This window comes from Archocentrus centrarchus, chromosome 2 (assembly GCF_007364275.1).
Source record: "Archocentrus centrarchus isolate MPI-CPG fArcCen1 chromosome 2, fArcCen1, whole genome shotgun sequence".
NCBI classification, from domain to species: domain Eukaryota; kingdom Metazoa; phylum Chordata; class Actinopteri; order Cichliformes; family Cichlidae; genus Archocentrus; species Archocentrus centrarchus.
The window spans coordinates 2,469,932-2,482,165 of NC_044347.1; the positions used below are offsets into that span (position 1 = coordinate 2,469,932).

Genomic DNA, 12,234 nt, shown 5'->3' on the forward strand with positions numbered 1-12,234 from the left:
GGCTTTCTGAACTGGAGACTCGGCTCCGCACCCTGGAAAATCCTGTATCTAGCCAGGCCCCTGTAGCGGGTGCGGACCATGGTAGCTTAGCCGCTGTTAGCTCCCCCCCAGCAGATCCCGAGCAGCAGGGAAAACAGGCCAGCTGGGTGACGGTGAGGAGGAAGCGTAGTCCTAAGCAGAAGCCCCGGGTACACCACCAACCTGTTCACGTCTCTAACCGTTTTTCTCCTCTCGGCGACACACCCGCCGAGGAACAAACTCTGGTTATTGGTGACTCTGTTTTGAGAAACGTGAAGCTAGAGACACCGGCGACCATAGTCAAATGTCTTCCAGGGGCCAGAGCAGGCGACATTCATGGAAATTTGAAACTGCTGGCTAAGGCTAATCGTAGATTTGGTAAGATCGTTATTCACGTCGGCAGTAATGACACCCGGTTACGCCAATCGGAGGTCACTAAAATTAATATTGACTCGGTGTGTAACTTTGCAAAAACAATGTCGGACTCTGTAGTTTTCTCTGGGCCCCTCCCCAATCAGACCAGGAGCGACATGTTTAGCCGCATGTTCTCCTTGAATCGCTGGCTGTCTGAGTGGTGTCCAAAAAATGACGTGGGCTTCATAGATAATTGGCAAAGTTTCTGGGGAAAACCTGGTCTTGTTAGGAGAGCCGGCATCCATCCCACTTTGGATGGAGCAGCTCTCATTTCTAGAAATCTGGCCAAATTTATTAACCCTCCTAAAACCTGACTACCCAGGGTTGAGACCAGGAAACAGAGTTGCAGTCTTACACGCCTCTCTGCAGCTTCTCTCCTCCTGCCATCCCCCCAAAACCCCATCCCCATAGAGTCGGTGCCTGCTCCCAGACCACCAAAAAACAAAGCTAAAATCAGCAAAAAGCTATTTAAGCATAAAAATTCAAAAACAATAAATAATACAGCTTCATCAACTGCACCAAAAAATAAAACAATTAAATGTGGATTGTTAAACATTAGGTCTCTCTCTTCCAAGTCCCTATTAGTAAATTATTTAATAATTGATCAACGTATTGATTTATTCTGCCTTACAGAAACCTGGTTACAGCAGGATGAATATGTTAGTTTAAATGAATCAACACCCCCGAGTCACAGTAACTGTCAGAATGCTCGAAGCACAGGTCGAGGAGGAGGAGTAGCTGCAATCTTCAATGGGCTAGTTGCACTAGGGCTTGTGACGTACTTCCATTTCGAAACTATGCTGCTGCATCGTTTCCGGTATGTTTGTTTTAATGCTTGTTAGCTGTTGTTGTCTGGTAATTCAGCATGAGTGTACGCAGAAAAGTATTTAAAACGGTACATTTTCAAAGACAGGAGAAGAAATACTCCGAACATTGCTGTGTCCCACTTTGTTCGGCTTCGTCCAAATTTAACGGTGTTTTAAGTTTCCATAGTTTTCCGACTCAGTCCGACTTGAGAAAACGATGGCTGATAAACATACGCCGGGATGATTTCACTCTTACCACTCACACTAAGGTCTGTAGCAGACACTTTGCCACTGATCAGCTCATAGAGCCAACGACCCCTGATGGTCGAAGAAGACTGATTAAAGGTGCTGTACCAACGCTTTTTGAGTGGAATGGCTTTAAAGTTGAGCCACTGCGGCGTAGTGTTTGGGAGAGAACAGAGCGACCCACTGAACTTGTCCATCTTGAGGAGCAGGAAGAGCAGGGTCTCTCAAATGATCATGACTACTGCTCAGTCCCTGAACCGTCTGCATTGGACATGTCTGCATCAGCTGCAGAAGACCTGTGTAAAGAGGTAGAGGATCTGAGGAAGGAAATACAGGAGCTGCGTGTCCAGCGTGAGTTTGGATTACAGCGGTTTGCTGGCTCCGACACCGACATCAGATTCTATACCAGGTACACCTAAGTTCTGTTCAAGCTAACTGTTTCAAATATACAAATTTCAGCATCACTTAAATCAGTGATTCTCAATCTGTGGGATGCAAACGACCTGGGAGAAAAGTAATGTTAAGTTGAACATAAGATTAATTTTCATGGCATAACTGGGAAATCCCATCAGTATACGGCAGCAGGTACGTTAGCATAGCGGCTAGCGCTATTTTCCACCGTCTTTTGTTTACATAGAGCAGCAATGCCATTTCGACCTGCAAAGTGGGACATGATGGAAAAAGTTTGAGAACCACTGAGTTAAATTAAAGTGTTTCCTGTCATAATAAAAACACTGTATCTAGACACACACACATATATATCTCATGTAGATGCATTAGTATTTAAGCAATATCCTAATGCTATAGATAAAATACAGAACCAAATAGCTTCTTAATCATACTATCTGAAAGTTAAATAGCATACAATTTGAGACACTGGTTTAGTTGTCAAAGCTGACATCATTTTGCTCAGTGTGTGGAGCATTAATTAATGATTGAAATTGTGTTTTTCTTTTTTGTGAATAGATTTCCAAGCTATGACCATTTGATGGCATTTTGGTTTTTGATTGAGCCTTGCATTTATAAAATGGTCAGGGTCTCAAGAGCCAAATCAGCTGCCAAGAGGAATGAAGAAGTGGTGACACCTGCACGTTCATCAACAGTAAGTTATGCTGGTACTCAGATCTATGCATTTATATAGGTCTACATCCTAAAGGACTCAGCCTCCCTTACATACACCTGTGTGCTACAGTCCCCCACTGTTTACCCCATGGTATGGTATACATAACCATTAGAAAACATTCAGCCAAAAAAAAAAAGCATAATCTTACTAGTTTGTAGCATAAGAAGTAACATTTTCTCTTTTATTTTAACCTCCCAGAGGCAGCTGCTCCAGCCAATCGATGAGTTCTTTCTTTTTCTCGTCTTCCTGTCGGTTGGTTTGAAGGAGAGGGACCTGGCACATCGATTCAACATACACCAGTCCACAGTGAGCCGTATTATTGCAACATGGACAAGTTTTCTTGCCACTGCACTGGGGTCTCAATGCATCTGGCTTATGCGTGCAGAAGTGCAGGCTTACCTCCCTGAGGAATTTAAAGATTTCCCAGACACCCAGGTCATCCTAGACTGTACAGAGCTGAGATGCCAAACACCATCCTCACCACTACTCCAAAGTGAAATGTACTCCTCATACAACTCCCACTGCACTATGAAAGCCCTGGTTGGCATAGCTCCACATGGTGCAGTGACATTCATCTCTGATCTGTATGGTGGTTCGATTAGTGATAAGGAGCTATTCAAGCAATCAGGCATCGCTGAGAAGTTGACCGAAGACATGGCAGTGATGGTTGATAAGGGCTTTCTAATCAGTGACTGCTGTAAGTACAAAGTGTACTGTCCACCTTTCCTGTCTAAGCAGAAGCAGATGCCAGCATACCAGGTTAAGGAGACACAGGCCATAGCCAGACTGAGAGTACATGTGGAGCGAGTCATTAGGAGGATAAAACAGAACAAACTTTTTGATGGCATCATCACCTTATCACATGTCTACAACATCAACCAGCTGTTTGCAGTGGCATGTATGCTTTCAAATTACCAGAATACAGCTTTAGTTAAAAAATGGGTTAAGTGAGCCACAAGACACCAGAATGCAATGCAAGTAGCTTATTGTCACCATCCTAAAATTAATTTTATTTTTGCCTAAATCATCAAATTTTTAATATTTGGTTCAGTTTTGTTTTTTGAAAAAAGTTACTTAGGCTATTATTTTAGGAGGGTGACTTTATGGAAATTGGCCTGCAGCTGAAGCCCCTACAGTCAGCTGACAAAATCTGATTACAGAACTTATACTTGGATGTTGATAGTTGAGTTCTAGTTATTGATAGTTCTAATTTTTTGCAGATGTTGAATATTAATACTATATTATGCTACTGTGTTTCTATACATGTTCCAGATTATTTAAAATCTTGTTAGTCTTTTTTTTTTACATCAAACATTTGTCATTTTCTTCACTTGTGTAAGTTTAACTACATCAGTATGGGGTTGTTTGTCCTGAATATAATACAAACTCAGTATCTTAATGTGTTTTAAAAACTCAATCAGTGCCATTTCTAAAATAATTTATTTCACACAAACGTAAACTGTTGAAACAAATTCATAAAATGTTTAAATTGCAAATAAAATGTAACTGTTACACAAGCAAACCTGAAGAATCCTTTTTACCCTTATGTGTTCAGTGTTCATTTTTCAGACACAGGTATCTTGGCATATATGTGTAGAAAAAAAAATGGTCAGCTTTTTCTCTGATTGCTCTTTGCACCTCTGCATCTGTGTATATTCTCTCCACAAGGTAGTCCTCCTGTGCCCACACAACAAAGTCACACCACTGCATCCCGCTGATGAGCAGTTGTCCTTGTACCTGCCAGTAATATGCATGGCTCTTCTTTAGTGCAGGAGAACCAGAGTCTATTTGTACATATTTGCAGTCAATGAAGTTTTGTACATTTGGGCATTTGAACTCAACAAGACCAAACTGGGGGTATTCATTGGGGTCAAATACAACACCATCAGGAGATGCAGCAAGCCAGGGGGCAGTGGGGTGAATGACTAGACCACAGGGTGAGTAGTTTACATTCATTAGCCTACTGTACTCAGTTGCTATTGCTGGCTCCATCTCAGCACCTCTCCTCATGTCTGCTGTTTGCCTTGTTCCCTTCATGATGCGTTCAGCAAGTGACTCTGCAGAGCTCTGGCCTCTGACATGACACACTTCGCGAAACCTAGATGCAGTCACTCTGGGCCTGCGGAGAAGATGCCACTCAGAGCTGGAACTTTGCTCACGTGTAGCTGCTTCTATTTTCTGAACCATTTCCAGAGTTACAGACAAGCTCTTGAGATGTAGGAGCTCCTCTTCTGAGCACACAAACGCACAGTCTAATGGCAAGATGTCGTAACCCTCCAGAGGCAAGTGTGGTGTTGGTGGTGCATCATGGTGTAGTGTGATGTACCGGGATTTCAAAACTGGCTGCTGATATGATAGAACACTGCCCTCCTGCACCACACCAAAGGCACTTTCCACAAGGGGCTTATCGGGTCTCATGTTCATCATGGTCACAAGTGACCTGTCCTCAATTTTAAATTTTGCATATGCCTCTGTTATTCTGAACATGCAGCGATCTGGTAATGGACCCACCATGCCTCTGTAGAATCCACTCCTAAAGGAAAAACATAATGATAACAATACAAGGGACAAAGTTATTATATTGAAGTAAAAATAAAAAAACTGAAACAGTGCATATATTTGAGACTGGGATGTATGTCTAGATATGTGAATCTCTGAATAACTGTAATAATAATCAGCTGCCTTCTCATATGTAGTGTGCTAAACAACACATATGTAAATCAATGCATATTCTGAACTTATAGAAACTTGCTTCTGGCATATTGTATATGCATGAACAAATACACATATGCATTTGACACATGGGAAACAAAATTTCATAAATCTACTTACCGTACTCCAGTCTGGACCATCCTATTTGGTACCGGCTTAGTGAAGACCATAGAATTGATGGGTCCTGGCTTCACACCCTAACATAAGACATATTTACTATGGATGGTTCTACTGTCTATATGTAAACATGGACTAATACAAAAACTTTAATGTCATTTAAATTACCATTGTGCGTGGCTTGTGCCATTGCTGTTCAGATTCGGTGCAGCTATGGACAGGAGGGACAACAGGAACTCTGAGTTCTGAGTAGTGCGCTGTTTGGAAGAGCAGTGCCACTGTGTGATTGCACATAACAGTGCCTGCCACACAGGAGCACTGGCTGGATGTCAGCGCCACTGGTGATGAATCCAGAAGCTTAATCTAAGAACAAGAAAGAAAATTAGAAATGTAACATCACTTTCTGGAAAAAGAGCCAACAAGGAGCATGGTTCAGTGTTATGGTTACTGACCCATGCTCATAAAACAGGCATACCCTCCTGAATGCTTAGTGTTGCCTTCTCTCCCTACTGAAAAAAATCTGATTAACCATCCTTGATAACTGAAATAGCTTTGCTGTATAGTATTAACTTAATGTAAATTTGTTTCTGATCACCCAAACACACATTGATCAAATGATCTGACCAGTCAAATTATGTGTGATAAAGCAGGGAGATAAAACATTCAAGTTGGTGGGCCTTTAATAATGAACTGAACTGAACCCCATTGAACGGGGTGAACAACATTACACTGCTTCCTGCCTACACTTAATCTGTGTGGTGCCTCACTCTTCCTCATTGACCTGTAGCACCAGGCTCTCACGCTGACCTCGCCTGACAACCTGTCTTTATTGGACACTGAATAAAGTCACACATGCAAGTCCCGTTAGTGTTTCTGCATTACTCACGTTAGTACTTAAGCACATGGCACACAGTAAGATTAGCATTAAATAGCTAACTATTTAACAATAATATAATAGCTAATAGCAAGAGTGACATTAGTTAACAAAACTCCGTCTATAGTTTAGTATAAGACAAAACATTAAGAATGCATGTTGCGAGGTTATGTCGAAAATTACTATTGAATGAACCACATAAAACCTTAGCTAACGTTAGCAAACGTTACTTTGCGGTTCATTGTTGTTTTCTTACCTTCATAGTTGTGTATATATGATGCAGCATATAATTTAAATCCTTTATCCAGTTTGCTGGCTGGGGCTTTCATTGTCCTGCAAATCCGATGAACATCAGTGACATTTAATGTTGGGAGCTCTTGCAAGCATCGGGTGTAGAACGTCGCAATTTTTAACCGGAAGCGGTGGAGCCGCGTCGCGCCGAACACGGAAGCGATTGTGCAACAGGCCCATTCCAGCTTATTAATTAATCAAAGACCCAGACAAAGTTTTCATTCTTTTGAAAGCCTGACTCTTAGTCTTGTCCATCCTAATTGGGAAAATCAAAAACCTGTTTTATTTGTTATTATCTATCGTCCACCTGGTCCTTACTCAAAGTTTCTGTCTGATTTCTCAGACTTTTTATCTGATTTAGTGCTCAGTTCAGATAAAATCATTATAGTGGGTGATTTTAACATCCATGTAGATGCTGAGAATGACAGCCTCAACACTGCATTTAATCTATTGTTAGATTCAACTGGCGTCTCTCAAAATGTAAAGGAGCCCACCCACCACTTTAATCATACTCTGGATCTTGTCCTAACATATGGCATAGAAACTGAAGACTTAACAGTATTCCCTGAAAGCCCCCTCCTGTCTGATCATTTCTTAGTAACATTTACATTTACTTTAATGGATTACACAGCAGTGGGGAATAAGTTTTATTACAGTAGAAGTCTTTCTGAAAGTGCTGTAACTAAGTTTAAGGATCTAATTCCTTCATTATTATGCTCTTCAGTGCCAACACAGTGCAGAGCAGCTACCTAAACTCTGCTCCCAGTGAGGTCGATTATCTCGTCAATAGTTTTACATCCTCACTGCGTATAACTTTGGATACTGTGGCTCCTCTGAAAAGGAAAGCTTCAAATCAGAAGTGCCTGACTCCGTGGTATAATTCACAAACGCACAGCTTAAAGCAGATAACCCGAAAGCTGGAGAGGGAATGGCGTCTCACTAAATTAGAAGATGCTCATTTAGCCTGGAAAAAAAGTTTGTTGCTCTATAAAAAAGCCCTCCGTAAAGCTAGGACATCTTACTGCTCATCATTAATTGAAGAAAATAAGAACAACCCCAGGTTTCTTTTCAGCACTGTAGCCAGGCTGACAAAGAGTCAGAGCTCTGTAGAGCCGAGTATTCCTTTCACGTTAACTAGTAGTGACTTCATGGATTTCTTTACAAATAAAATTTTAGACATTAGAGAAAAATTATTCATAACCATCTCAAAGATTATTCTTCATGTTCGGCTGCTTTCAGCACTGCTGGTATTTGTTTAGACTCTTTTGCTCCAGTTGATCTTTCAGAGTTAACTTCAATAGTTACTTCCTCCAAACCAGCAACATGTTTATTAGATCCCATTCCTACTAGACTGTTCAAAGAAGTCTTTCCAATTATTGATGCTTCTATCTTAAAAATGATCAATCAGTCTTTATTAGTTGGCTATGTACCACAGACCTTCAAGGTGGCTGTAATTAAACCTCTGCTTAAAAAGCCATCACTTGACCCAGTTGTCTTAGCTAATTATAGGCCAATCTCCAACCTTCCTTTTCTCTCAAAGATTCTTGAAAGAGTAGTTGTAAAACAGCTAACTGATCATCTGCAGAGGAACGGTTTATTTGAAGAGTTTCAGTCAGGTTTCAGAATTCATCACAGTACAGAAACAGCATTAGTGAAGGTTACAAATGATCTTCTTAGAGCCTCTGACAGTGGACTCATCTCTGTTCTTGTCCTGTTGGACCTCAGTGCAGCTTTGATACTGTTGACCATAACATTTTATTACAGAGATTAGAGCATACTATAGGTATTAAAGGTACTGCACTGCAGTAGTTTGAATCATATTTATCTCATAGACTCCAATTTGTTCATGTAAATGGGGAGTCTTCTTCACACACTAAGGTTAATTATGGAGTTCCACAGGGTTCTGTGCTAGGACCAATTTTATTTACATTATACATGCTTCCCTTAGGCAGTATTATTAGAAAGCACTGCATCAATTTTCATTGTTATGCAGATGATACTCAGCTTTACCTATCAATGAAGCCAGATGACACACATCAATTAATTAAACTGCAGGAATGTCTTAAAGATATTAATGCCTGGATGACCTCTAATTTCCTGCTTCTAAATTCAGATAAAACTGAAATTCTTGTTCTCGGCCCCACAAATCTTAGAAACATGGTGTCTAACCAGATACTTACTCTGGATGGCATTACTTTGGCCTCCAGTAACACTGTGAGAAATCTTGGAGTCATTTTTGACCAGGATATGTCCTTCAATGCACATATTAAACAAATATGTAGCACCGCTTTTTTGCATTTGCACAATATTTCTAAAATTAGAATCATCATTTCTCAGAGTGATGCTGAAAAGCTAATTCATGCATTTTTTACTTCTAGGATGGACTATTGTAATTCATTATTATCAGGCTGTCCTAAAAGCTCCCTGAAAAGCCTTCAGCTGATCCAAAATGCTGCAGCTAGAGTACTGACAGGGACTAGAAAGAGAGAGCAGATTTCTCCCATATTGGCTTCTCTTCATTGGCTCCCTGTTAAATCTAGAATAGAATTTAAAATTCTTCTCCTCACATACAAGGTCTTGAATAATCAGGCACCATCTTATCTCAAAGACCTCATAGTACCATATCACCCCAACAGAGCACTTCGCTCTCAGACTGCTGGCTTACTTGTGGTTCCTAGGATACTTAAGAGTAGAATGGGAGGCAGAGCCTTCAGCTTTCAGGCCCCTCTTCTGTGGAACCAGCTTCCAGCTTGGATTCGGGAGGCAGACACCCTCTCTATTTTTAAGATTAGGCTTAAAACTTTCCTTTATGATAAAGCTTATAGTGAGGGCTGGATCAGGTGACCCTGAACCCTCCCTTAGTTATGCTGCTATAGGCCTAGTCTGCTGGGGGGTTCACATAATGCACTGTTTCTCATTCACCTTATTTACTTTGTTTATACTACACTCTGCATTTAATCATTAATTGATATTAATCTCTGGCTCTCTTCCACAGCATGTCTTTCTCTCCCCTCAGCCCAACCGGTCGCGGCAGATGACTGCCCCTCCCTGAGCCTGGTTCTGCTGGAGGTTTCTTCCTGTTAAAAGGGAGTTTTTCCTTTCCACTGTCGCCAAGTGCTGCTCATAGGGGGTCGTTTTGACTGTTGGGTTTTCTCTGTATTATTGTAGGGTCTTTACCCACAATACAAAGCGCCTTGAGGCGACAGTTTGTTGTGATTTGGCGCTATATAAATAAAATTGAATTGAATTGAATTGTGCACAAAGTTCTCAGAGTTTCACTGTGACTGCAGTTTCAGAGACTTGATTGATGGATATGAGATGTATGACAGACATGAACAAGGGGGGGGGGGCTGCCCTGTATATTGATAACAATGACCAAAGCAGGACGCTCAGTGAAATGTGAGGAGGATCTAATGGAGTGCAGAACGATTGAAATGGAAGGAGTCAAAGAAACGGCTGTATTTACAGGAACCCCGCAGCACGGATACAAATGTTTCCAGAGGAAATGCTCAACATGGATAATTTTGTTCAGAAGAAGAAAATGAATTTGATTTGTGCTGATCTGAAGACAGATTTATGAAATAGCTGATTTCATCCACACAGTGAGCAGCATCAGTCTCTGTCCCTCAGTGGAAACACATGGAAAGGACTAAATCATGTTGCCAATAAAGAATTATTGGAATATCCAGATAATGATCAGGTCCAAACACACTGATCACTGAGAGAAAACAAAGTGTCAATGATTGTTTCTTGACGGTGGTCCTGGCTCGGCCAGAGAAATTGTAAAAACTGGACCTTTTCCTATGAGTCCAAATCCAAAGTGCAGCAAACTCAGTGTTTGTGAGGGGAAGACAGGAAGAGGAAATGACTGATGTAGTGACATCACTGAAGGGCAGTAAGTCACCTGACTGTGATGGCATTGGGATGGATTTAGTCCCAGACATCATTGACTGTATGATGAAAGCATTCAGCAACAATCTGTCATTAATGATGGTTTATTGTGTGGAAAGATTGAAACAGCTGCTCACAAACTACAGCCCATCTCTGCTCCCACAGCTCTCTGACAGACTGCAAACAAGATCTGACAGCAGATTGTTGGACTGAGTCCAAACACAGTGTCCTCTATGAGCAGCAGCATGGAGATCACATACATGCTGATATGATCATATTGGAGTTCTGTTTCCAAGTGCTGCTTTAAGCCTCTGATTGAATGGAGCAGAAATCAGGTCCATTTAAAGGCTCCAATCAGACTGCAGTCTGTAAGAGCATTTAAAGCAGCAACAGAATGGTATAAAATGTTTAAAAAAGAATTAGGACCAATGTTATTAGCATCATTCAATGAAACTTTAAAAAAAGGAAGATTCCTCCCTCTTGGAGGGAAGCAATAATCATAGTCCTTCCCAAGAAGGGGAAGGATAAAGAATTCTGTCAAAATTATAGGCCAATATCAATATTAAATTGTGATTATAAGATATATATAGCCATTCTAGCTAAGAGACTTGAAACACTTATGACAGAATTAATTAATGAAGATCAATGCGGTTTTATTAAGGAGCGTCAAACACAAGATAATATAAGGAGGACTTCACACATAATTGAGGAAGTTACGAAAAGGGGAGAAAGTGCACTGCTGCTCAGCTTAGATGCAGAAAAAGCTTTCGATAGCGTCAGTTGGAAATTTTTATATCTTAGTTTAGAAAGATTCAGTTTCAATATGGACTCAGTAAACATAATTAGAACACTTTATCAAAACCCGATAGCAAGAATTAAAATAAATAAAATTGGACTATTCGCAGATGATGTTATGATTAGTCTAAAACAACCGGATGTCTGTCTTCCAAGACTTATTGAAAGACTGGACTCATTTCACCACTTATCAGGTTATAAACTTAATGTGACCAAAACACAGGTGCTACCCATAAATTATACCCCACCCCAATCCATTCAACAAGCATATAAATTCAAATGGAAAGCAAGAACCATAAAATATCTAGGTGTAAATATTAGTAGTGATTTAACACATCCATCCATCCATTCGCTTCTGCTTATCCTGTTAACTGTCGAGGGGGAGGGGGGGGGGGGGGGGGGGGGGGGGGGGGGGGGCTGCAGCCTATCCTAGCTGTCATAGGGCAAGAGGCAGGGTACACCCAAGGATAAAATTTACAACTCTCCAGATTCCCAAAGACAGAGGAAGGTTAGCTTTACCGAACCTCTTAGAATATTATTATGTGGCACAGATTCGACCCTTGGTGTACTGGTGTGATCCTGAATATACTGCAAGGTGGAAAGATATTGAATGGACAGGAGAGGGATACCATATTCAGAGTTTAATTGCTAACAGGGATATGTTTAGAAAATATAGGACCATGCTAGATCCGTTTACTATATTCACTTTAGAAATCTGGTTTAAGGTTGTTCGGAAATACGATTTGGAGACGGAAATGAAAATTCTGAACTGGCTGACCTGTGACTCTAAATTTAAACCAGGGGAAATGGATGGAAATTACAAACAATGGATAAACAAGGGGATTACAGCAATATGCACAATAATTGAACGGGGCAAAATTAAATGCTTTCAAAAACAGAAGAGGGAATTTGGACTGGAAGATTGTGACCAGTTCAGATACTACCAA

At 40.8% G+C, this 12,234-nt stretch overlaps 1 protein-coding gene and 1 long non-coding RNA gene across 2 annotated transcripts; one reads left to right on the top strand and one right to left on the bottom strand.

The window, feature by feature from the left end:
- Positions 1 to 1,228: 1,228 nt before the first annotated feature.
- Positions 1,229 to 3,558, top strand: LOC115798161 (uncharacterized). The gene is made up of 3 exons (XM_030754908.1): positions 1,229 to 1,893; positions 2,451 to 2,586; positions 2,806 to 3,558. The coding sequence occupies exons 1-3, from the start codon at positions 1,298 to 1,300 to the stop codon at positions 3,556 to 3,558; spliced, it is 1,485 nt and encodes a 494-aa protein (XP_030610768.1). The 5' UTR covers positions 1,229 to 1,297.
- Positions 3,559 to 5,467: 1,909 nt separating this feature from the next.
- On the bottom strand, positions 5,468 to 6,771 carry LOC115791717 (uncharacterized). The gene is made up of 3 exons (XR_004020977.1): positions 6,567 to 6,771; positions 5,605 to 5,799; positions 5,468 to 5,516 (listed from the first exon to the last, which is right to left on the bottom strand). It is a non-coding gene; the product is annotated as an uncharacterized LOC115791717 (long non-coding RNA).
- Between the last annotated feature and the right edge of the window lie 5,463 nt (positions 6,772 to 12,234).